The 27,022-nt window shown below is 41.8% G+C and overlaps 1 protein-coding gene and 1 pseudogene across 1 annotated transcript in view; one reads left to right on the top strand and one right to left on the bottom strand.

The window, feature by feature from the left end:
- ATF1 (activating transcription factor 1) overlaps positions 1–17,660 on the bottom strand; it is a 42,640-nt gene extending 24,980 nt beyond the window's left edge. Inside the window, exons 1-2 of the mRNA XM_075199292.1 lie at positions 17,366–17,660; positions 5,476–5,580 (exon numbers count right to left, since the gene is read on the bottom strand). Of these exons, the coding sequence (XP_075055393.1) occupies positions 5,476–5,574 (99 nt within the window). The 5' untranslated portion in view covers positions 5,575–5,580; positions 17,366–17,660. The remainder of the gene's footprint in view (positions 1–5,475; positions 5,581–17,365) is intronic.
- On the top strand, positions 4,455–4,544 carry LOC142142036 (U2 spliceosomal RNA; annotated as a pseudogene).
- Positions 17,661–27,022: the final 9,362 nt, after the last annotated feature.

The raw sequence follows: 27,022 nt of genomic DNA, 5'->3' as shown, positions 1-27,022 counted from the left end.
TTAGGGGACTGGACACACAACCCCAAAGCAGTTGGTTCTGTGCAGTTTTAATTCAAAGCAAAGAAAATGAAATCAAAGAAATCATTTTTAATGTGGTATGAATCAGGTAACAGAAAGAAAGTCTACCTAAAATATAGGAGATGGTCAACAGATGGCAAATTTAACATTCTATGGGCTTTTGTCAATGCTATAAGGTGAGCATTTTATAAAATAATTTGAGTAAACAGAGCAAACCATTTCTGTCAAATATCTCGACTGTCTGTTGATTTTTCAATGTATTAAACTATTTACTAATCACAACTTATTTAATTCAGTTTATTTGAAGTATCACGCGTCAGGGGCGCACGCAGGATTGTCAGGGAAAAAAAACAAACAAAAAACCACTAGAGGGAGCTGCTGCTGCGCAGCTCAGTTTTGGCAGCGCTGTCCTATACAGCAGCCGCGGCGCTGTCGAAGAAGCGTCCGCGGCGGTGCTGTAAGCTTCTGTGACAGCGCCGCGGCTGCTGTATAGGACAGTGCCACTATGGTGGCCACTTAGTTAGCGCAGGGGGAGTTTCTGGAGACTCAGAAACCCCCCCTGCGTGCGCCACTGCGCTTGTTTAATAAGGAATCACCGCTAAAATTGGACCCCTAAGGTAACTTTTGCTCCCAAATCAAAATTACTGTATCTGCCTTACGTTTCAAGTTACAGCAAAAATGAAAGCTTTTGGAACAGAATTAAAAATGCTAGGTTAAGTCAACATTCGATATCCCAATTTTTTAGCTGCTTAACAAAAAGCTATACATTACTACCACAAAAAAAAAAAAAAAAAAAAAAAAAAAAAAAATCAGCAAGGTACTCTTTCGTGGTGGAGAAAAAATAATAATGAAGTTGACGTTCGATTACGGTTGTACCCCATACGTAATTTACACAAGAAACCATGAAATTTAAAAACTTAAAACATAACTGAAGTTGAATCAACAATCACATTATTTTCCTTTGTTTGGAACCTGTTGTAACAGTCTGTACTTTTCCTTAAAGTGTCAACAGACAGTGTATACTGCCTTCCAGTACTCTCTTGAATAATAGGCACTTCCGTTACAGAGAGGACGTGAATAAAAGGAACAAAACACACTAATCTCTTGAAGGCCAGGGCAACACATGTTGATTGGTTTTGTATCATGAAGTGTACCAGCACATCTTGTTCCTTCTCATTACATTGAATAATATACCCAATGTACCAGATGTTATCGTACACTGCTGCTATGTATGTTCCAGGTTGCAGATCACTTTTGTCTACATTTTTTGGGACTGTGGTGGTAGTAACACCAACTCTGGTTCCTGCTGTCTTCATGTCATCTGATGACAAGTGGTATATGTGTAGCTCATCATTTCGTAATGATGAGCAAAAATCTGTGATTAGTACCTGCCACAGTCTTTGCAAAACCAAGCTGCATAGCAGTCTAGAAACAGCAGGTCTTACATTTCACTTTGCGATACGTATTTGCCCAGATATACAGGTCCAAAAGGTGTCAAGATGTAATGTTTCCACTGCTTGCAGACTGGTGCGGGTGGCTAGACGTTTAGCTGTCCCTCCAATGCAGTCACACAGACTTGCCATGAGATGTGGCAAAAAAATTCCATTCTGCCTGAATTTTGAAGTCATCCTTATGGAAGCATAAGTTCAAAAAGTTTTTGCAGTTCTTGTATTGTGCACTATCACTAAAGTAGTGAGAACATATTCCAATTTTGGTAATCGTTCCAATAAGTGTTTCATAACTACCATAATGAAAGCATGCAGTTATGGCTACATATAGTCATGGGTATCCTTTATAATGCACACACTCACACAGTTTAAAGTGTCACAATCATCTTGTATAAAATATACAGCAAATGGAGTGTTGCTTGTGAAGTGTCCCAATGGAATGCTTGAATTGCATCCTGACACACGAAGGAATCATTCTCTGCAAAATCTAGTAACACAATAGCTTTCTGGTCGAATGGTTTCTTTCAACTGGCGTAGGTATTCAGCCTGGGACTTTGCTGTGTACTCATAGGCTGTTCCATCACTAACAGCAGTACAAATAACTTCACGGAATTGTTCTACAGTACTAATTATTGTAACCAATTTACTTTGGTCAGTGTGGACCCACTGCTTATAAACAATTGCGTCGTCATCATCCATGTCACCATCATGAAAAAATGTTCAACTATTTTCTGAAGTGCTTCCAGACTTGGTCTTTTGTCACATCTATGAAGTATACAAGTTTTTGAGACTAAAGAACAAATAAGGATTTCAGTTATGGGGTTTGTACTCCATCTTTAGTGACCGAGCAGGAACCAATAATTTTGAGTTATGGCGATTCTTGTAAACACAGACAGAATGCATACATCTTGCAGCAACGCTAAACACACCATGGAGGTTGAAAGGAACAAAACTTAGACAATACAACTCGATTGTCTGGAAAACTATCTTTGAAAGCAAGATAAAGCTCTTTCAAGATTACTAGGAGCAGCCTTTTCGGTTTGTGAATTCTTTTTCCTCCTGGAACTTTTACAGAAACAAACTCTTTCTTTCCATGACACATCATCTTCTTGGTAAAACGGTTGTACCTGATGAACGATTTGTACAGGAAGGGCCTTCCTTCTATATTTCTCAGATCGTACCAGTAAGCCATGGGTCTCCTCAACCTGTTCCTGAACAATTTTTGCAGTGATGGAGGGCGCATTATCCTGCTGAAAGAGGCCTCTGCCATCAGGGAATATCGTTGCCCTGAAGGGGTGTACTTGGTCTGCAACAAAGTTTAGGTAGGTGATATGTGTCAAAATAACATCCAGACTAATGCCAGGACACAAGCTTTCCCAGCAGAACATTGCAGACTTTCTTTCTTCCCATAGTTCATTCCGGTGCCATCTCTTCCCCAGGTAAACGACGCACGCGCACCAACATGATGCAAAAGACAACATGATTCATCAGACCAGGCCACCTTCTTCCATTGCTCCATGGTCTTTTTCTTGTGCTCATGTGTCCATTGCAGATGCTTTCAGCAGTAGACAGTGGTCAGCATGGGCACTCTGACCGGTTTGTGGCTAAGCAGCCCTATATGCTGCAAGGTGGACAATATTAACTGTTTCAGCAATTTGTGCTACAGTAGCTCTTCTGTGGGATTGGACCAGCCCATATAGCCTTTACTCCTCATGCGCATCATTGAGCCTTGGGGACACGCCGGTTCATCGGTTGTACTTCCTTGGACCACTTTTGGTAGGTACTAACTACTGCATACTAAGAACACCCCACATGACCTGCCGCTTTGAGATGCTCTGACCCAGTCGTCTAGCTATCATAATTTGGCGCTCAGATCCTTACACTTGCCCATTTTTCCTGCTTCCAGCACATCAACTTCAAGAACTGACTGTTCACTTGCTGCCCAATTCCTTGACAGGTGCCATTGTAACGAGATAACCAATGTTATTCACTTCACTTGTCAGTGGTTATATAATGTTGTGTCTGATCGGTGTATATATTAAACTTCCTAATGACTGGATAGTTTTTACCGCTTGATGATCAGGCCGTTTTTTTATGTTTTAGAGATGTAGCTGTTTCAGCTGGAATAGGTCTTTTTGGGAGAAAATTGGAATATATATTTTGCTATAAACCAAACAGTGTAAAGCTTGTGGCGCTACAGTGATAACCCAAGTGAAATGGTGATTTAATAAGCAGTAAAAAAAAAAAAAAACACCATATACAATACCTAAAATAAACCACCCAAAAAAACTGTGTAGTAAATATAAATCAAATGAATTCCAAAAGTGACAACTTGTAGCAGCATACTGAAGTTAAATGAAAGAGCTTATCTGAAGAACATGTGGAGATTCAGGGTAAGGACAGCCTCTTTAATAGGCAATGTAACCATATGTGAAGCCTGATTGTTCAGAGGATCAAAGTAATTCAATAAACACATCAAGGCTTAGCTGCAGTTCTTAGTGAAGAAGGGAAGGTCTATGGCCAGGAGAGGAATCAAAAAACACTAAAGACAGAGTTCAGACTCCAAATTAAGGCAAGTCCCAGATGCAGCCCCTACTTGTTTTGTGCCATGGACAGTCCTCCTCACTACAGATAAGCCTTGAGGTTTTAATTTAATCACTTTAATTTATCCTCTGTACACAGCTACAAGTTGCACCACTTTTTGGAATTTATTTGCTTTATATGTACTGTAACTAGACTATGCTAGGCACTTTTGTTTATTTGTAAATTGAGTATATATATTTTCATTTAATACATTTCATATGGAGAAAATTGGAAAACAGTACACTATTTCACCTTTAAGCAACAATCCAGGATTTAACTGGCAGTAAGTGGGGGATAAGACCGGGAATGGGCGGACAAAAATTAGGGTGATTGAGTCTTCTTTGTAGGTTTTGGAATGCATGTATTCTCCATGACATAACCAGCTTTTGCTACATTCTCTCCATCATCACTTCTTGGTCTTTTGGCAAAGATCAAGTGTAGTATCTGTTCTTATCAAGGGGTAAGCAGAGCCACTTTATTTTAGACAGACTACCTTGGTCCTCTGGCCAGAAGGCTAGGGCTGCGAAGAAAGGTCAGAGCTGTGGAGAAAGCCCGGGACAAGATATGCCCCAAGGCCGCATGGAATCCAAGGGCACGTCTCAAGCGACCCAGGGGTGCCAGATGCACTGGCACGTGATTTTTAATGACACTTCAGCACATTTTTACAACTTTCTTTTCACAACAGCCTCCTTTTACCCTGGGCATTTGGCTGGGAGGGAGAACGTTTTACAATTAGCTGGCCATTAGGCTGGGGCCATATTCACACATACTATTTATTTCACTGCTTGTTGGTCATTATCACTTTTTCTAGTTTTTTCCCCCCCACACAGGATCTAGGGGGTGCAGTACCCCCTGAAGATCTCACCCCCAGAAAACCTTCCATGTCCTCTCTTCCGGAGGAGGGCAAGTTTCCAAACCCTGGGTGAAGCCTAAGTGGATCTCAACGTAAAGGGTCTGAAGACTCTAGCGCCCTAGGGAAACTTTGTTCTGACAGGTCAGGGATAGAGAGGTCCTTCAACCTTGAAGTTGGCACACCCTTTTGCATTTGGTGCACAAAAGCACCAATTCAGGGTTTTAAATAAATAAAAATCAAAAGAAGAATCCCCTAAAAAAAAAACAACGACTGTGCTAGTGCGTGAACTGTTGATGAAAAATTTGGTGGGCTGAGAAGGGATCATTTGTAAGTCAACTTCCCCTTTCCTAACATCGCCACCCCATGACCCACTTCCACATTGGGATAATCACTGTCTCATTTATTTACAGCAGGCAGTTGTAACTGCTGAATCACAAAGGCCTTTTAAATTACAGAACATCTGCTGCAATTTTAGAAACAGTGAAATCAAATCCTAAACCTGAAAACAAATACTAAAAAGAGAGAGATAGAGAGAATAGAAATTGTGCATTATAATTTTGATTGATCCTGTACCTGTTGAGCGATGTGTGATCCTTGGAAAGCTGAAGCTGGGAAGGTAATGGTCTGTATGATTTCTGAATTATCGTTGCTTTTTTTAGAAACCTCTTCCATACTAAACTGTAAAGCAAAGAAAAACAACACAATCTAAAGGTTATAAGTCATATGTCATCAATAAAACCATTTAATATTATCCTAATTAAGCACTAGGTTATATTTAAAGCAGTTTATATAATGCACAAACAAAAAAAGTCTTGTCTGATCTAGAAAATAAATTATACATTAGGGAAAAACAAACATATCAATTACTACATCTGCTGCTCATCAAACTAAAGGGAAACAATGGACAGGAACAACTGTTTAAGTGTTATTTTTATATTGGATCTGCTGGCTTTGCTTTTGTACAGTAATGTTTAGCAGTATTAGTATTCAAATGTTTTGCTCAAGAACATTTTTCTGTAACTGTTTCAGTGCTGTAGGATTTATAACTCCCCCCCCCCCCCATTGTATTCTAATGAAGAGACTCTCCTGTTCTCAGATAAGAAGGGGCTTGGGGGAATTTAGTCAACTTACAACCCCAGAGCAGAATGGGGAACAACATTACTTTCTGTTACAAACCAGTGTTCTCCCCGGCACCTATTTCCCGGGTGCTCCACCCAGCTGGTTTTACTTGCCACCCGGCTCTCGGAGCTCAACAGAGTCCTATTATCATAGAATAATCCATTGTTTTTCCTATTAGAAAAGGTAGCATGTGAGCACTACAGCCAGCAGTGTGTTAGACCACTGACCACCGGTCTGACCAGTCCTGGCAGGTGTGGGCATTAACCTCCAACATTTTTCATTATTGCAACTGCCCCCACCCAGCTGCTTCTTAATGCCACCAGGCTGGCAAAATTTTCTGGGGAGAGCACTGCAAACTAAAATATTTTGATGACATGGATGCTCTACGATTATGAATGTTCTTGAGCCCAGTAAAATGGGTCCTACTTAACATGGTTTATTTTTATTTTTAGCAATTTGTCTCGAAGTTGGTAAAAAAAAAAAAAAAAAAAAGTTTGTTACAAAGTTTCATTATAATCATCACTAATTGAGGAATACTATTTTTATTTGTAAGATGTTTTACCAGCAAAAAACAAATTCACAGTTAGATCTCATTTTCAAGTACGTTCTGGGTGCATCATACAGAAGGCTGTATAATACTGCTGATGCCTGAAAACGATGATGTAATAGTTGGGTGCATTAAAAGATATAACTTTAAATATTAAGGGGGGAATTAAATTGCCGGCGATGTGGCGGGAAAACATTGCGCCACGAATATTTGTGGCATTTTCGGTAGAAATCTACGCTCATTTTTACTCACACCCCTACGGAACACTTCGCGGGTAATTGAATCTCCCAACTATGTGCTTACATACAATTCCCCAGGAGCCTGAAAAGGCATTTCAAAACAAATCTGAGCGGTAGTTTTGAATAATCTGGCAATTCAGTAATTGCTAAACACTGGAATTTACTTTGTTGTTTGATACTTGATGGCAATGTCTCACCAATTTAACCAGCCATCAACAACTAGTGCTTGAACATGTAAATATTTCATTCTACTGCTCATACTACAAAGTAGCATTTGCAAACCTAGCACCCTCTCTATTTTAATTTCTGAAATGTATTGTGGCCCGTGGAGTCACCTGTGGGGTTGCTAGTAGGTGAGAAGAGACAGAATGCTTTTCTGTGTTCAAGTAAATACCTTCAGTTTATTGATACTGCATCCCTCAATCCAACCAGGTTCGGTCATAACTTATCAAAGGCAACGCTACAATATATTTTATGGCACCAATTTAAGCCAACAGGCTCAAGTTCAACTTGGAAATTAATGCCATTTTGAATGTGCAGTAATGATGGCATCTGAGTGATGGGTTTTATTCCCCATTAGTAAACCTATCCATTTGTCAGTACATAACCTTCATAGACAAAAGTATGTGGACACCCAAACATCACACCCATGTTTAATTGTTGAATATCTCATTACAAAACCATGTGAATTAATACGGCGTTGGGTCCCATTTGCTGATATAACAGCCTCCACTCCTGGGGACGCTACTAGATTTTGGAACATGGCTGCAGGGATGTGCATCATTCAGCCATAAGAGCATTAGCGAGGTCGGGCGCGGATGTTGGACGATAAGGCCTGGCTCCAATTCAACCCAAAGTTGTACAATGGGGTTGGGGGTCAGGGCTCTATGCAGGCCACTAAAGTTCTTCCGCATCATACATGGAAACCATTTCTTGAAGACTTTCATTTGTGTCATTGTATACTGTACCAGTAAGGGTTCCCCTCACCGGAACTAAAGGACCCAGGCCAAACCATGAAAAACAGTGCCAAACCATTATTCCTCCATCACCAAATGTTAGTTAGCAGTACGTATTTGAATAGGAAGCGTCCAGACTGTGAAGCGTGATTTATCACTACAGAGAATGCATTTCCATTGCTTTAGAGTTCAATGGTTGTGTATTTTACGCCACATCATACAACATTCTGCATTGCATGTGATCCAAGTATTGCGTGTCGCTGCTTGGTCATGGCCACAAATCCATAAAACTTCAAATAAACAGTTCTTGCACCGACATTGCTTCCAGACTACAACACTGTAGTGAGTGTTGTAACCAAGGACAGGCGATTTTTATGTGTGGGGCGCTTCAGCACACTGCAGCCCTGTTCTGTGAGCTTGTGTGGCCTAACACTTTGCAGCTGAGCTGTTGTTGCACCTGGATGTTTAAACTTTCCAATATAGTTGACTGAGCAGCTCTAGCAGGACAGAAATTTGACAAACTGACTTGTTGGAAAGATGGCATCCTATGACAGTGTCACGCTTAAAGTTGCTGAGCTTTTCAGTATGGCTATAATGTTTGGATATTACATGGGTGTATACTTGCCTTTATGTACCGGTTAGCAATGGGTGTGGCTGAAATGGTCAAACACATTAATTAGAAGGGTTATCCATATACTTTAAGCCATGTAGTGGATCACCCTCAAAAACTACTAAATGATGCCCCATGGTTACCAATTATGCTAAATTGTCATTAACAAAAACATGGTATGGGATTCAAATCCGCTATTGATCTGTTTATGGGGGGCAGATGAGCTTGAAATGACACACAATGTTCCAAATACATAAAGAGCAATTAAGAGGGGCAAACTGATACTGTCATCTATTTCTTCTACAGTTTCATTAAGACACAACTAGTGGTATGACCGCAGCTGGCAAAGCCATCTGCTGTCATACCACTAGTTGCCATCTACTTTTTCATTAGGAATCAAGGATGGTGACCCTGATTTATGTCGGAGGACTTCTCCTTAATTTGGATGAAGATGGTGATCTTGACAGATCATTCCCTGTAATGTCTATATATTAAGAGACCAGCAAACTGACCTTATATTATGTCAAAGATGATCAAGATAGTGTTCATAGCCTACGTGATTTTATTTGATACTACACAGTAAAGAAACAAAACAAAGTATAACAACGTAAGTTGCGCACACATGATGCAATATTACCCCCTAGAATGAAAAACCATTTTTATACAAAACCATAACCTGTATTTTGCTATGAGCTGTTTAGCAATGCAATGTAAAAGGTGATGCTGTGTACGATAGGTAATCTACAAAATATATTAAAGTGAAAATTCAACTACTTGAAAATAAATGTAAGTAAACTGTGTAAAGGGGTGGTAATTGGGTAAAATAACCTAGGGGGTTAAGAGGGTGGTTCAGGAATTGAATAAGCTTGCTTGAAGTGGATATTTCAGGGAATATTTGAGGCTAAGGGAAAGTCTTGTTGTATGATGGAGAAAATTCCAGAGTAGGTGCAAAAAAAAAAAAAAAAAAAAAAGGCTTATAACCATAAATGGGAGCAGGTAATAAGTGTCAATGACATACACAGATCTTGGACATTGAGGGGCTGATTTGGAATTAATTTTGAAAGAAAAGGAAAAGATGTTGGTGTAGTTTTGATAATGGCTTTGTATGTCAGTAGAAGTATTTTATAGTGGACTCAGTAAATTACAGGCAACCCCATGTAGGAAGTAACGGCAGTAGATGAAAATTTTGTAAGTGAACTCCGCTGCATTAAAAATAGACTGTAAGGGGGAAAGACCAGTAGGGAACTGTAATAATCAATGCGAGAGCAGAGTGCATGAATTCAAGTTTTTGCAGTGTCTTGTGTGAGATATGAACACTTTCTGGAAATGTTTATTAAATGAATGTGAAAGGATTTAGATACAGGTTTGGTGTGGGGACCAAAGGACAGTCCTGAGTGAAGGATGACACCTAGGCAAAGCTTGAGTGGTAGGGTTTAATGTAGAGATGTAGAGTGTTCAGAGATTCCCAGAGAACCGAGCACTCCCGAACTTAGCAGATCCAAGTACCGAGCCGGCTCGGTACTTTCGCTCTCCCTCAGAATTGAAAACGTGGCAAAAGGTCATTGTTACGTCGTCGGATCTCGCAAGTTTTGGATTCTATAAGTACTTAGCCCTCCACGGCGATCCAGCGCCATTTTCAAGAGGGACACAGAAGGGGTAGCACGGTTCTGGGTAGTCTCTAGTGCAGTTGGGCAGGGTCATAGCTAAAAAAGAAAGAGGAGGGGTAGCAATAATAGGGCTGACAATCTTGGTCTAGATCTGCAGTCACATTGTACTGTGTTATATAGCTAACACACCAACAGGACAGCTCCATTGCCAATTGTCGTTGCCGAAATAGAAATAGGGCTGGCAGTCTTGGTCTAGATCTGCAGTCACATTGTACTGTGTTATATAGCCAACACACAAACAGGGCAGCTCCATTGTTAATGGTCATTGCTGAATTAGAAATAATAGGGTTGGCAGTGTTATTAAAAGTCTCCAGTCACATTTTACTGTGCCATAGCTCATACAGAAACAGGAGGGGTGGCAGCGTCCTTGTCACTCTCCAGTCTCAGTCATGACGATACTAATCCCTCTTACCTTATGTGCTAAAGCCTATGTTCAAGTGCATAGTGGTTTTAAGTCAGGGAAACAAATGTAAATAAAAAGCTGGTACCTTTTTAAAGAAAAAAAACACCTCTAGTAAAGGTGAAAGTTTACTGTAGAACAACTTAAAATTGCCAACATGCCATTCTACCCAAAATATTTACAAACATACCAGCATCAGCTAGATCTCAGCACCTGCAATCTACAACATCATTATATTCACAATCAGTATGTACATCATACTGAAGAACGGTCACGATTTTTGGACAATTTTTTTTAGACCAGACCAAATGTTAAAATGTTGTGCAGACCCATCTGCATCACCACTGGGTGTCTTGGGAAAGACATGTTTTTCCTAGCAACTATTTCCAGAGAAACTGAAGGAGACGTCATTGTGTCATATACCACTTGAGCTGTCCGCTTGTTGACCAGGAGCTCATTGCATCTCTTGAGATCTGTGTCAGATGGAAAGAAAGAACAGACATAGCTCTTAAAACTAGGATCAAGCACAGTTGCCAAATGTAATGATCTGATTTCAAGATGTTGATAACTCTTGGATCCTAGCGAAGTGAATAAAGTACTTAGTCTACAAGTCCAACATAACTAGCGGAATTGCTTTGTTTCATTTCCTCCTTCAATTTCTCTGGCTGCTTTTCAAAAAGTCTAATTAGGGAAATCCCTTGATTCAAGCGAACAGTGTCTGCACTCTTTTCACAGGTGACTACTTTGAGTGGTTTCAGCACCTTGCACAACGCGGAAAGAATTCTCCACTGCGCTGGACAAAAGTACATTCCCCCTAAATTCTATTATTTTTGCAGCTCCTGCATTCTACTACATGCTGTTGCAGAATCCCGAAAATGACCCTAAATATTTCGGGACACAGACAGCATCTCCTGCATGTCATTTTTTAAAAAAAAGTTCTGTACCACCAAGTTGACTGTGGGAGCAAAACAGGGAATGTGATGGAATTCCCCCCGCTGTAGTACTCTAACAATATTGGTGGCGTTATCAGAAATTACATATCCTAAGGAGAGTCCAAGCGGGATAAGCCATGTTGCAATGACATCCCTTAGTTTTTCAAACAGGTTGTCAGCGTTATTACATCTGACCTGCGCCTTGTCTCGTCTCTGATAACCACCTCTCACTCCCGCCTTCAAGAATTCTCCCGTGCTGCTCCCCACTTATGGAATTCCCTACCACGCTAAATCAGACTTTCCCACAGCCTTCAAATCTTTAGATGCTCTTTGAAAACCCATCTCTTTTTTAGAGATGACGTTATCCTCGATAACACTAGTCACATAATGCACCCTCACAACTAGCCCAATCTCCATTCTGAGCCACATTTGTTCCTCTTGTTTCAGCTGTGCCCTCTTCCCTTTAGACTGTAAGCTCTCTAATGAGCAGGGTCCTCCATACCCTTTGTTTTCATGTCTCCATTCATTTTGTCTACCTTGTCTGTTCTTGTTTTGCGTATGTCCTGTTTGATGTTGTCTTCCCTACTGTACGGCGCTGTGGAGCACTGTGGTGCCTTACAAATCTACAATAATAATAATAATATGCCTCTTAGTGAAGCAGATGATACACAGAGTAGCCTGCCTCTGAAAAATGTGACGATCTTGGGTACATGCTGCTGCTGTCCCTGCTGGTGAAGGCGAATCACCAACCCAGTGAGCTGTCAATCATATAATCTTTAGTTTGCCCAGTTCCACTTGTCCACATATCTGTGGTTAAATGTACAGTGGGTAGAATGGCATTTTGCCCAATAATTACATTTTTACGAACCTTCTGGTAGAGGTGAAGAATAGCTTTTCAAGTAAAATGGTGCTGTCACGGAATTTGGTAACAGGGACAGAAGACCTCAAGTAGCTGTCAAAAATCAGCTGCATTAATAGTGGATATTGGATGCAGATCTAATACTAGCATAGTCGCCATGGCGTCTGTGATCCGTTTTGTGACTGCAAGAGGAAGCAAGTTTGAAAGCTGTCACCCAAAGTATTATTTAACAGTCAATTGTTGTAAATTACTAGTAGTCTTCTTGGTCTGCTTCTGGGTTGAAGATCCACCCCCAACAGCAGGAGCAGCAGCAGTGGACCTAACGCTCAAGAGTTCTTCTGAGGAGTCCTGGATGGAGGAGTATGGCCGGGTCCCCAAGTACCGGCTGCCGCGTCGGGAGGGTTAATACCCGGTGCCGGAGGGGTTAAATCACCAGCGCTAGGCGCAGCGTGAAAAGTGGTTAAATAAAAATGTTTTAAAATAAATATAAAATATATTTTAAATGTGCGCTGCAGCTCCGGATGAGTAGCAGGGAAGGGGTTAAACCCCGGAGCTAGGAAACGGGGAGTGTAAAAATGTATTTTAACTAAATGTGAAGTATTTGTCTAGGTGCTGCAGCGCCGGTTCTTTACCGGCGCTGCAGCACTTCTTTCATCTGACCTGATCACTGGTACCTTTAACCAGTAAAAGAGCAAATAAACATCACTTGCTTCAAAGACCTGCTTGGAAACTTCTCTATCCTGTGACCCAACTATAATCCATTCCCGGCTGTTCTGAGGTTTGGACGCAGCACCCAGTACCACCGATCTGCCCGCTACCCAGCAGCTCTGGCCAGTGTGATAGGCCAGGGGGGATCCATCAACAGCAACCCTGATCTATAGGCCAAGGTCAGGGGTACCAGCCAGGGTATACCAGTAACAGGGTACGCTAGCAGCTTCAGTCACCCTGAAGAAACCCGGTTCGGGATGCCGGTAAGGAGTCCAGTGGTGGCAGCACGTGTAAGCCCCTCCTACTGCTGCATGAGGGTGCATTTGGGATAACGAAAGGGAACGGTGGCAAAGTAAGCCCAACCGGTTCCAAGCAACAGCAGACAGGGTGGAATAGCCAGTCCATCCTGTCACAGGGAGGAGCCATCTCGCCTTAGAAACTTGGATGCAGGACTAACTCCGATCACTTGTGAGGATATTGATGATGAAGGTGTCGGGGGTGTAGATTGCAGGTGCTGGGATCTAGCTGATATAAGGGAGGTAGCTGAAGCTGGACTATTTGTTATTTTTTAGCATAAGTTTCTAATTTTCACAAAATCTTTCCATAAACTAGCTTCAAATGGCGTAACATGGATGAGGTTCTTGGATTGTTAAATTAAATGACTAGACAACTGTTGTCAGGATTTGTGTAAAATAATTTGACACATAAGAGGTGGATTTTTTGGTCTTATGCCCAACAATGGCCTTCTTATCACGTGCAAGAGCTGCTTCCACTGGTGCAGGACTTACGCAAACATCATCATCATCCTCATTTGCGCCCTTGTCAGCTACACAAATATCCCCCTCATCCTGTTGCAATTCCAAAGTGGCATCCTCAATTTGTGTATCACCGGCTACACTTAGGCTGTTCATGCACACATCTGCAGAAATGCTGAAAGGGGCCTTCTTTATGGGTACACTAACAAAAAGGTCAGGCTTACACATAGCACTCGTGGATAGACTCTCCTCAGGGATTTGTGTCATTTCTGAATCTGAACATTTTCCTCTAATGCCTTACTGTTTTCTTACAGCTCGGCTTTTACACATGAAAGTATTTAAGCACCACTTTTTGAGTCAGAATGACAAGGTCTTGCTTGTTCATGACTGACCTTACAAGAAGATGCCTCAGTGACCTTTGCAGAACTAGCCTAATTCTTTCCTTGCCACTGCGTGTGTAGAATGGCATGTTGGCAATTTTATTTTTTCTGCAGATAAATTTGCCTGGATTACAGGTCTTTTTCTTTACCAAGGTAAAAGGTGTTTTTTTACATTTTGTTTCCCTGAATTAAAAACACTATGCACTTTAACATAGGATTTAGCAGATGACGTAGAGGGATTACCATCATGACTGGTGCCAGCAGCTGCTTGGTGCTCCTGGTCTTCTGTGTAATGCTGCGAATCCATTTTGATAACACAGTACAGATTAAGAACAACATTGCCAGCCCTATTATTTCTATTTTAGCAATGACAATTTGCAATGGAGCTCTCATGAATGTCACTGGAGACTTTGAAGAACACTGCTACCCCTCCTCTTTCTTTTCTATCTATGACACTGTCCAACTGCACTAGAGACTGCCAAGAACCGTGCTACCCCTTCTGTGACCCTCTATGAAATGGCGCTGGATCGCCATGGAGGGCAGTACTTATAGAATCCACAACTCGCGAGATCAGACGACGTAACAACGTTTTGCCTCGTTTTCAATTCCGAGGGAGTGCGAAAGTACCGAGACGGCTCGGTACTCGGATCGGCGAAGTTCAGGCGTGCTCGGTTCTCGGAAAAACAAGCCTGAGCATCTCTAGTTAGCACACAGATGGAGGGCAGAAAGGATTATCACTGTAGATAAACAACTTATTAATTATGTATTTTTCCCAAGGCTTGTTGTTTAGAGTACCAGAACCAGGCTTTATTTTACTTTCCAGAACATGAGTAATCTGTACAGCCTTGTACACAGCCAATCACAAAGCTTTTCTCATTGGAAGTACTATTTAGATCAGCACTATGACTGGTTCATTCTACAAACAGTGCTGATTTGTAGTTCGTAAGCAGGTAGGTGGGGATATCCACAGTCAAGGAAATGTAGAGGAGGGAGTTCCATGCTAGAATGAGTACTTGGTCCCCTGAACGCAAGCAGGGTCTTTAGGATGTTACAATGTATGGACTCAGATCTGTTCAGTATCTACAGGAGGAAGTGACGCCTAATTAGTTTGGCGGCATGTTCCTTTGCAGAAAGGTTGTAAAGAATAGATTAGGTATCCCCCTGTAATACCACAGTAAATGAAAGTTAGACATACTGCCTTACCATCACTTTCTATTATTGCAGGACTAGTATACTGCACACCAATATCACTAGAACAGTCATGCAATACGCAAATTGATAGAGGAAGCAGAGACGAGGTTACTCCTGAGGAAAAAAAAAAACACTGAAGGAGCAATTTGTTAAGTAGGATGGAAACCAGGAACACCTAGGGAATGTAGAATTTGTAATAGGGTAAAAAGTGCAGCAACGACGTTAGAAGCAAGTACTGTCCTAAAGATTTAGTACTGATCAAATCATTCACCACTTTAATCATTACAGGCGTTGTGTAGTATTTGGTCTGAAATACGTATTGAAAAGGATCCAAGAGGTTGTATGAGGAAGGGTGTAAAGGCAGTTCTGGGTCACAATTGCTTCTCCAGAATAGGCGTAATAACCGTATGCTTGAATAATGATGGAAAGATACCAGTGCAGAGAGATAGATTACAATTTTAGTTAAGGCTAGGCTGAGCACATGAGACAGCAAACTGACTGATTTGTGAGGGTATAGTGTCAGATGGACTAGTAGTAGAATGGGAGCAAAAGGTAGATAATTTACCTTCATTTGTGGGATCAAATGAAGAGAAGGTGCAGGAAAGCAATTTAGCAGGGTGTGGCTTGGTGAAGTGGATTATATTTCATGTCATATTATCCTTGACTTATGAAGGAAAGTTTTGGGCATGGATGGTAGGTTTTGTTTGGGAGGATTCAGAAGAGATTTAAAATTTATTAGAGATACAAAAGCCCAAGCAGGGATGAGGTGTGTATGTATCTGTACATAAAGTGCAAATAAAATGTGTACATTATATATAAAGAACAAGGAACAACTCAAATTTTGTGGCGTTTCATTTTTTTCCTTGAAACAGTCCTAATTCATATTACATGGCAGTCTAACTGCCGCAACAATGCTTCAGCAGAAGGACAAGTATTATTGCACTTGCTTGTGGCTATCTTCTTAACTTAGATGGCCAAACTGGACCAATCAAGAAACATAAATAAATTGATACTAGAGTAAAAAAGCTAAAAACGAAACAAACAAAAAAAACAAACCAAAAAAAACACACACACACTGAACAAACGATTGGGAGTGAAAATTGGGAACAGAACTTGTGGATCTTTTATCAGTTTCTCTATAAAGTGTACATGTACAGTGTAAGCCTGGGTCTGTGCTGTCCAGTAAATTGACGCATGAAGCACAATGTGTCCCTAGTCAATTGATAGGCTGAATTCTCATTAATAGTGGTCCAAGCTCACAAAAAACCATAGCTTATTCCTAATGGAAGCACACTAACAAATGACAAAATGCTGTGTGTGAAAATGTAAACAGTAACACATGGTCATTGGAACTGTTTACCTACAATCAATATTAAACAGACATGACATGTATTTATCAACTGATAAGCAATGAGATTTCAAAACCGAAGTATAGACAGATCATCTGGGGAACATATCTGGAACATAAGTGTATAGATTTACTTATTTTAATCTTACAAATTTAGCTGGATATTTGGTAACCTATTTCCACAACAAAGAGAATGAATAATGCTAATATAAAAGTAACTGTTCCTAGCTGGTCCACTTTCACATTGTTCCCTACACATAATCAGGGACGCTGCACTCATTCATATAAACAGCAATCACATGCCCTAAAGATTATATGAGTGATGTTTTTATTTTGTTAAAACCGTGTTCCCACAGGCCAGATAGTAACACCATGTTTCACAACAGACCGTGCACAAGGTGTGAGGGAAGCCAGACAAAAGCCCGGGGGGTGAGCACATACAGCCCCCGCTTTGTCCTGCAGAAACAAGACGGGGGATTATGCTGCACTGTGTTGTCTAGTAACACCGAGCATCTGACACACCGGGAAATCACATCCATTGAAATTGAGCTCCAACAGCGCAGGGGAGAGGTGCACAAACTTAGCAAGGGAGAGCCTGTAATCCCCCTTGGGCTGTTACATAGGAGGGCGGCCATGCAGGTAGATCGATGCAGGTAGATCGCAGAGCACTGGCAGCACCGGGGAGTAATGTGCACTCTCCCGGCCAGGTGCGCTCCGCTCCTCCTACACACAGGCTGGTTTGCTTTAATTACCTGCGTCCTCTGAACTCACAGCTCAGGGATCCGCTCCAGCCAATCACCGGGGTGAACGTCTCGGGTCCCCCGGGGAGCCGCCTCCTATCCGGACCCCGTCACAGGAAGAAGCTCACAGCCTCACACACGGAACCGAGCAGCTGCCAATCCCAGCAGGGCCGAGTCCAAACAGGCCAGAGCGCCCTCATCAGCGCAGGGGGGTAAACCTCACACGACGTCCGGTAGGCCTCTGCCTGACGTCAGCGTGGTCAGTGACGTAACTGTCATGGTGACGTCCTGTTACAGAAAGGCGGGAGTAAGTTCCTCTTCCGCTTAGGTGCCCGGATGAAAGGTGGGGGGGAGATGTCCAGGTAACCCACCCCACCCCCCTCCCCCTCATAATATTAACAACGACAATGGTACATTCCCAAGTATGATTTGGAGTCAGCGGTGATCTCATTATTCAGGTGGGAGGGGGGCCCATGGCCTGATAAATACGTGATTGGTTATTTCTAGACATACTGCATAGAGTCAGTCACAGCATACAGCGTGACGTAGTCCATTGCTCACAACATGTTTCCATTCAAATCCACAAAACACTTTGTTTTCCCTGCCCAGAAAACGGTTATATTGTTGTATTTTCATACACTACCATCTGCTATACATGCCGCTTTCACAATAGGTTTAGAGGAAATCTATTGAACAATTTTTAAAACAAATCTAATTTTTTTTATTTTTGTGTTTTTTGTAGTGATATTATAATGTCTTTATCAAAGCGATTTTAAAATTGCCCAAAAATAAAAAGTTACAGAAAATCACCATTTTAGTTAAATCACCTATTTCCTATGGGAAGTTATTAATGCAGAAATCAAATCACCATTGACATTGCAGAAATTGTTTTACCTGTTTCAAACAAGTGAGATCAGACATAAAGGTAACAATGGAAATGTTTATTTTCCCATTAATATATCTCCACCATATTTGGCAGTGAATATGAATGAATAGCCGACAAAAGTGGTTCTGTAGAGTTGTCCATAAGTCACAAAATATTATATAGAGATGCAATTTGTCTTCTGTTTTGAAAGACAAGGTGATACATAGGTGCCATCTAAACATGGTGCTATTTTATCACTATATAATAAGATGAATGATTAATTGGAACCCATGATTGCAGCAAGCACTAACACTATTCTGGAACTTGTATCATTACTTGGCCATCTGTATTTGTTTGCCACAGATTCTTTTGCAGTTATTAATTCCACAGTCATGGGCATGGTGCAGAATATCTTTTATGTGCATCTACTTTCTATTCTGAAATCACTGTGTAAGGTTGGGTACACAATGCAGGGTTTTCAGCCGACAATCACACAATAAACGACAGTTCCACCCAATGTTGCACTAGTGTGTAAACTCCAATGATCAACAATTATCGCTCCAAAACACATCGGTTTAAAAATCAAATGAAACGATACAAACTAAAAATCGAGCTCAATGATGGAACAATGTTGTTCCAATCCTGCAGTGTGTAAGTACTCCCGGTAGGCAGTGTCCATAGATCTCTATGGAGTGTGCAGAGTCACAATCTTTTCAGCCAGTGGTTATGACAGATAAACGGCATGCTGCTCTGGACTTTTTTTTTTTGGGCCAATCTGTAAAATCGTTAACAATGGCACAGCTTACCTGAGTATTGTTGCTGACCATGTGCATCTCTGTAAGAGATTCACAGCATGATGCCATTATGTCAACATGGGTCAGAATCTCTAAGGAATGTTTCCAGCACTATATTGAATTATTTCTACAAATAATTCAGCCTGTTCTGGGGGTCCTAGCCATTTCTGTAATTGTTACATTAACAGGGTCTCTGGTCCCCCCAGGAGGCTAAATTATCAGCTTCCCCGATACTGCTCAAAGTCTCGGGACCCTCAAGCAGAGTTTGTAGATGTCTAGACAGTCTCAAGGCACTTTCAGCTAGTGTACCTGTTCCTGCCGATACCCATGCTCTTGCGGATGCTAAAAAAATTGAAAAGAGAACGAGTGCCCGCAATTTTAGCGGCCCCTCATTGGCATGGGGGGCAGCATCCCCCCTTCCATCTGCCAATGCAACCAGATATTTTCGCTCAGGGCCCTCTTCTCTGCCTATTGTCTAGCTTTGACAGTGTGGCTATTGAAACCCTATTTCTCAAGGCTAGGGGTTTTTCACAAGAAGTCATTGGTACCCTAGTTAGGCCCAGAAAGGCGTCCTCCTCTGCCATATATCATCGAGTCTGGAAGGCATACATCTTTTGGTGCGAGTCCCACAGGCTACACAATTCCAGGTTTAGCATCCCTCGGCTACTGGCTTTTCTGCAGGTGGGCCTCTATAAGGAGCTCCATCTGAGATTCCTCAAGGTTCAGGTGTCAGCGCTGTCCATCTATTTTCAACGCAAACTAGCAACATTCAGGGTCGTTCAGACCTTCTTTCAGGGGGTTCTTCATGTGCAGTTCCCCTTCGTTCACCCAGTGGAGCTGTGGGATCTCAATTTGGTGCTCACCGCACTTACCCATACTCCATTTGAACCGCTGGAGTCAGTTGATGTACGCCATCTCACTTGGAAAACTGTGTTCTCGTCAGCTCATAGAGTTTTCAAATTGGCAGCGCTCTGCTGTAATTCTCCCTTCTTAATTTTTCACGAGGATAGAGTGGTCCTTCGACACAAAGCCTTCTTTTGTTCCGAAAGTGGTATCTAGGTTAAGATGCGTGTGCTGGTGTGCTCCACTTAAAATCAGGAGATTGTGGTTCCGGCATTCCTCCTGTCATCCTCGACTTCTAATGACGAGTTTCTGGCGCTGGATGTGGTTCGGTCTCTCCGATACTATGTTGACCGCACAACCTCTGTCCGCAAGACAAGGGACCTTTTTGTTCTTTATGATGCACAAAAACGGGGTTGGCCAGCTTCTAAGCAGTCTCTTGTCCGCTGGATAAGGTCTACTATTTCACTGGCTTATGTCAGAGCGTCTCAACCTGTCCCAGTATCCTTAAAGGCTCATTCTACCAGAGCTGTTGGTGCATCTTGGACAGTCACTCATGGAGCTTCGGCGGAGCAGCTCTGCAGAGCGGCATCCTGGTCATTTGTCCACACCTTTGCGAAAATCTACAGGTTGCAGGGTTGCATCAGTGCATGCAAGTTTTGGACGCAGTGCTGCGCGCAGCCAGCTTTGGTATGTCCTCAATGTCTCACAGTGTCCCCCAATGGTAGGAAAGAGAAAAGAAGATTTTTACTCACTGTAAAATCGATTTCTCTTACTCCATTGGGGGACAGTGCGCTTCCTCCCTTGATCTGTAAATAGTTGTTGTGTGAATTATATATATATATATATATATATATATATATATATATATAATACAAAATATATCATTTTTTTGCGCCTCTCTTCCTTATATTCTTGGTTAAACAAGTGTGAGGCTACAGGAGAGGAGGGGCATAGTAAGGGAGGGAAAAACTCCTAGTCCCAACTACTACACCCCCAATGTCTTGCAGTGTTCCCCAATGGAGTAAGAGAAATGGGTTTTACGGTGATTAAAAATCTTCTTATTTCACATTGACCTGCAGTAAGGGCAGGCTTATCCTCTTCCCTGTCTCACAGCCACCAAATCTCAAATAGGTGGGTGAATATCTCTTCTGTATCATTTGAATGCTGTCATCAGGATATACTGTGTTATTATTGGGATTATATGTACCTTTTCATCACATGATTAACAATAGATATTACATACTGATTAGGAGTTGTATAACCTCATAACATTTAATATAATTATATATTCTGTTACTGAACACTCATGCTTAGGGCCAGAACGAGGACCTAGAACTATGAAGAAAAGCGCCCGGCTCCTTGCTCACTTAACATCGCTGATGATCTCACGGTGCTGGCAGAGGAGAGAAGCCAGCAACGAGGGAAGCAAAGAATAGACCTAAGTGCAAAGAGCGGAGGAGGGGATGAGTGGGGGAGCAGGGCAAGGGGATTTCATTACTTTCTGCACTCAAAATATGTATATTTATTAACTGTGAATGCTATTCAATCAATTTTAGGACTTATTGGGGGCAGGGTGGCCTCAAGTGTTCACTCACTAATTAATAAATGTGGGTGCTATTGAATTAATATCAGGACTCCCTGCATGAAATAGGCACACACACATATATATATATATATATATATATATATATATATATATATATATATATATAGTAAATACTATTAATTAAATTTTAGGACTGCTTGGGGATAGGGTTGGCTCAAGTTTTCACTTACTGCCCAGCTTTCCAGGAGGTGAATATTAACTGTATCTTTCCAAACAGGACCCCAACACTCCAGGATCCAGCCAAACTTTTTTCTTTCAGCATCTGACCCTGTCTATTCGAATTCTGGAGCAACACGGTTGGCTAATCAATTATTCCAGATCCAAGTTGATGCCCTCACGGAGAATGAGGTTTCTAGGATTAATAATGGACACCACTTTTCAGAAGACCTGTTTACAGAACCTTCTATACAGATCCCTACAACTCTCTGAATGGTTGGTTAATCTGGAGTCACCCTTCTCCTTACATGCGCTTGGACAAAGGGATTCTAGGGTTGATGGTATCAACGTTTGAAACCCTACCATCCAGTCGTTTCCACTCTCGTACATTCCAGTGGAATCTACTAAGACAATGGTCGGCTCCCCCCTTTTTTTTTCCATCTGGAGACCCAACGAATCAGACTCTCCAGGGACACTTGTCAACCTCTGAAATGGTAGCTAGTTCAAGAGCTTCTGATGATGGGCCGATCTCTTGTCCTGTGGTGTTGGATTCTGGTGACCACAGATGCCAGTCTGAAGGGATGGGGGAGCTGTTGTTCTCCAGCTTTGTCTCCAGGGTCTTTGGACAGACAGGAAGGTGCTTCGGCCCATAGATGTTCTCAAGCCAAGAGGCATGCTATTAGCCCTCCAGGGAGCTCAGTCTATCCTTAAAGGAAAAAAAGTCCAACTACAATTCGTCAATGTCACTGTAGTGGCATATGTAAATTGCCAAGGGGGAACAAGAAGCGCAAGAGCTATGCAGGTAGCGGAACAGATTTTCTTGTGGGCGGAGAAATTCGTTCCAGCGATTTCAGCAGGGTTTCCCGGTGTAAACAACTAGAAGCAGATTATCTCAGCAGGCAGATTTTTCAGGCGTTAGTCTGGAAATGGGGCCTGCCAGATCTGGATCTGATGGCATCCAGAAACAATCACTAGGTTCCAAGATTCTGGCAAGAACCAGAGTTTCTAGGCTGTGGTGGTGGATGTACTTGTTTAGGATATCACTTTCCACCAATTCCAATGATCCCGCGGGCTCTAAGGCGAGTACTGGTGGAAGGTCTTCTTCAGGATGGGTTAGAGATGGGATAAAGACTGAGTTCTTTGAAAGTTCAGGTCTCTGTGCTTTCTATTTTCTTTCAGCACCGGTTGGCTTTCCTCCCTGACGTTTGTACTTTGCTTCAGGGGGTGATTCATGTTCAGCCTCCCAACGTTCCTCCGTTGGCCCCGTGGGATTTGAACCTAATTATTGAGGTTCTTCAGCGCCCTCAATTCGAACCCCTGGAGTCAGCTGATCTGCGTTTCTTGACTTGGAAGGTGGTGTTTTTGCTGGCCATTGCATCTACTCAACGGGTGTCGGAGCTTGGACTCTTGTCCTATAGGGTTCCTTATCTGGTGTTCAAGGAGGATAGGGCATTTCATAGGACCGCGCATAGTTTCTTGCCTAGGGTGGTTCCGGCCTTTAGAGAAGGGATTGCTCATTCTGGACCTTCTTCCTCTGTTAGTCTGGACGTGGTCCGGGCTTTACGGGTTTAGCTGGACAGGACTTCTGCAGGTTCATTGCGATTCTCATAGGAGAGATTGGCCGGCCACTAAGCAGACCATTGCTCGTCGGATTAGGTCTTTGATTAAGCTTATGTGTGTAGAAATCGGCCTGTGCCTCAGGTTCTCATGGCACTCTCCCCCCATGCGGTGGGGGCTTCCTGGGCTGCTCGCCATGGAGTATCTGCAGAGCAGTTGTATAGGGCGGCGACCAGGTCCTCAGTTCATACCTTTACAAGGTTTTGCCAGTTCAACATTTTTGCGTCTGTGGATGCCAGTTTCGGCCTCAGTGTTTTGCGGGCTAGTAGACCAGAGCATTCCCTCCCTTAGAGCCTACCCTATGGTAGCAGTGTTCCCCAGAGTGGATAAATAAGAAAAGAAGATTTTTGTATTTCCGTTAAATCTTTCTCCAATTCCATTTGGGGACACTGCATTCCCTCCCTTTTGCTGTTATAGGATTAATTGTGTTGTTAAGCTCTTTTCTTGGGACTTTAGTATTACTGAGGTCTGTGAAGTTGCAGAAGGGAGGAATCAGCAGCAAACTTAGTTGTTAGCTATTTAAGTGCCAACTCCAAGCACCCTCATACAACCCCATGGTAGCAGTGTCCCCCAGATGGAATCGGAGAAAAAGATTTAACTTAAGTAGAAAAATCTTTTTTCCATACAAGCTCAGAAAGGGTACCAAAAAGAGACTAACTAATTTTGCAATAGGTAATCCCCTAGTTAGGGGTGCTATTTTTCTAAGATCAGTGCTCTTCAGTTTTTTGGGGGCAGGTTCTAATTTCATGGTCACTGGCTATGCAACACTGTGTACTGCTATGCACAAAACAAGCCACCATTGCTGTTTGTAATCCACTTTGCACATCAATAAAGGCATCAACTGACCCCAAAGTAAAATCAGTGTGGCCAGGGGCGGACTCCAATATATTTGTCTGAGTGGCCGAGACTTGGCTCAGCAGCATATTAAGAACATTTTAAAGGACAAAAAAATTTAAGGTAGCCCAGTGACCCAGCCCAAGGTAGCCCACTATGGGACCAGCCCCCGAGTGTGTGAAACTGCTCATGAAGTAACATAATCTGTGCCCTGACACCATGCACTGTTTGAAAACTGTAATTGAATAACCCATACATTGTATGGCAATAACAGCCCAGTTAGCTATTCGTTCAAGGCTAGCATTCCTCCAGGGCGAGACAATGGGACCCTCCACATCCATACGGTTTTTCAGGTAAGCCTCCCATCATAAAAATAAAAAAAAAATACTTCTCTACATACTGACTGTAAAAGTACAAAACTGATGTTCAGTGCATGAAAATAATATTTCCAGATTTAGTATTTAATAAATAAACATTGGACACACATCCATTTGGTGAAAATTATGTTTTTATGGTATAAACTTTATTTTGGCCAGTTGTAACAAGATTCATCTGTAGGCCTTGGCTACCCCCAGTTCAAAACTGGGCAGCTTTGGGTTGACCATGGCAAATATTAGTATTTCTATCAATTGGTTACCTGGGGCAAAACAAATACTCATTAAAAGCGAAGCTCTAATGGAGATTTTTAATTGCTTAATTGTAAGTGATTAATATCAACAAATTCACATCCCCTTTTAAATCACCATTTTTTTTATTTTATTGTTTTTATAAGAGCTCCACAGGTAATTTTTAATCATGCTCAATTGTAGCGTTCCATAATCAAATTGTTGAAGTCGTATAATTGGATGAACGAAAGTATATTGGTTTAATATTGGTTTGCCGTGCGTATTGCGAAGCGTACGCCACGTGTTACGTGACGTGGTGCATTCGCACGGTAAAATACGCACGCACACACTCGCATTACAACAGTTAGTTATTTATATCATTTCATATTGGTTCTGTTACACTGTAATTCAGGAGCAGATAGTATTCGGTTTATTATTAGTCTATATATATATATATATATATATATATATATATATATATATATATATATATATATATAGATATAGATATATATATATATATATATAGTGATTATATGTACATTGTAGTGTTATTAAAGGTTTAGGTAATAGGAAAGGTGTCATGCCTGATATCATATTGAAGCCCTAATCATCAGCAGCTGTCCGGTGCAATCGGCGAAGAGATCGCACATTGCATACTTTAGTTATTGATATTAGAGAGTAAAACCTTTGTATGATACTGGCTATGAAAAGGAGCAGACCCCCTGGAGAGAAGACCCCCACCTTTGGATTCCTTAGATTGAATCAACCTATTACCTGTCTGGCCTGGACCCACCCAACGTCTGGACCTATAGAAACAATCTACGTCATCTCTATTGTTCACAATGAAACACTGACTGTATATATATTAGCTGCATCTCACTGGGGCTCAGTCAACTCTGACACAATATTCTATACAGAATATTGTCCATCGGGCCCGGTGATTGCGCAGCGTGCGCAAGCGATTGCATTTGGTATGTACTTATCTTTTGGTATTGGCTGTGCTGTACTGTACTTTATCATGATATAATAATGTATTGAATTATTGACTATTTACATCTGTTAAAAATAAATCACTTTGTGCTTTGGACACACATTCAATTGATTGGGCAATGCTTATTTTAAAACGATAGAATTACTTTAATAATTTGGGGGCTCGTGAGCTTTGGAGGTTTCGTTGCCGATGATACGCAAGACCAACGGATTTCGGTTCCTCAACAAAGGGTGGAGACGCGTCATAAACGGGTAAGAACACATTGTGTTCAAAACCTGAATTTTACTCTGTGTTGTGAAACCGAATGTCCGTTTTGCATTATCTAGGGCACGCTAACTAGAACCTAGGGACAAAAGAGAAAACTGTTTCTTTTTTCTGTCATTGTGCGTTTTAACTGTATTGCATTGCTTAGCGTATGTGTATTTCCTGCTGTGCGTACGCGGACTTCCGGTAGATTTGCCACGTGGTTGAACAATTGTTTTGATAGTTATTATACATGCATAGTATAATTACTTGTGAAAGCCTCTGAGACATTATTACTGTTGTTGGGAACTTTTGATTTTCTGCGCAGAAAAGGTGTATAGTGTGTGATGTTGTAACGTAGATACACTGTTTTATTGTTGAGGTGCTCAGTTGCTGTCTGACGAGGCGGATTGCCTAACTGAAGGACGGTATACAGGGCAGGTATACCGAATGCGAAAACGAAGTTTTCGCAAAAGCGCTACCAATAGATCGCAAGGTTTGCTAATAATTAGTATTGGTAGGCAGTGCGATCCGGTCGCACCATTAGTGCGAATTGGTGAAGCAGCTAGGAGGAATTATACTGGAAAGGCAGGTTGATTGTATCGACTTTGCGCTCCCAGCGATAATAAACTCAGCAGATTTTTGTGGTTTAGCCAGGGTATCGAGGAGCTGATAGCCCTTGGGGCCCACAGTGATATTTCTGTATTAGGGACCCTCGCCAAGGGCGAGAAAAGCGAGTGAACGCGGCTAACAGGAAATACGTTCACCGAGGATTATAGATCTCTAGCGGTGAGTATAGCAACAGAGTTGAAATTATTTAGTGGAAAGAACAGAGCATTGCGGTGTGTCTGTGTTTCACATTTGGCCGGAAGGAACAGAGCATTGCGGTGTGTCTGTGTTCCGGGTAGAAAGTATATTGTGCAACATGGGTGCTAGGCATACGCTAGAGATTACCAATTTACTGCCTAAGGAAGGTCTTATTGAGTCAGCAAGATTTCTCATGTGTGCAAAATATGGTGCATACGCAACTGTGTATTGTGACACGTGGGTCGAAATGACCAAAGATTGTGATAGGCCTTTCCCAACAACAGGGAGTTTTAATGCAGAGGTGC

Source organism: Mixophyes fleayi, chromosome 2 (genome assembly GCF_038048845.1).
Source record: "Mixophyes fleayi isolate aMixFle1 chromosome 2, aMixFle1.hap1, whole genome shotgun sequence".
In the NCBI taxonomy this organism is placed as follows: domain Eukaryota; kingdom Metazoa; phylum Chordata; class Amphibia; order Anura; family Limnodynastidae; genus Mixophyes; species Mixophyes fleayi.
Note: the sequence above shows the minus strand (reverse complement) of the source record. Positions and strands in the feature narration are given on the sequence as shown.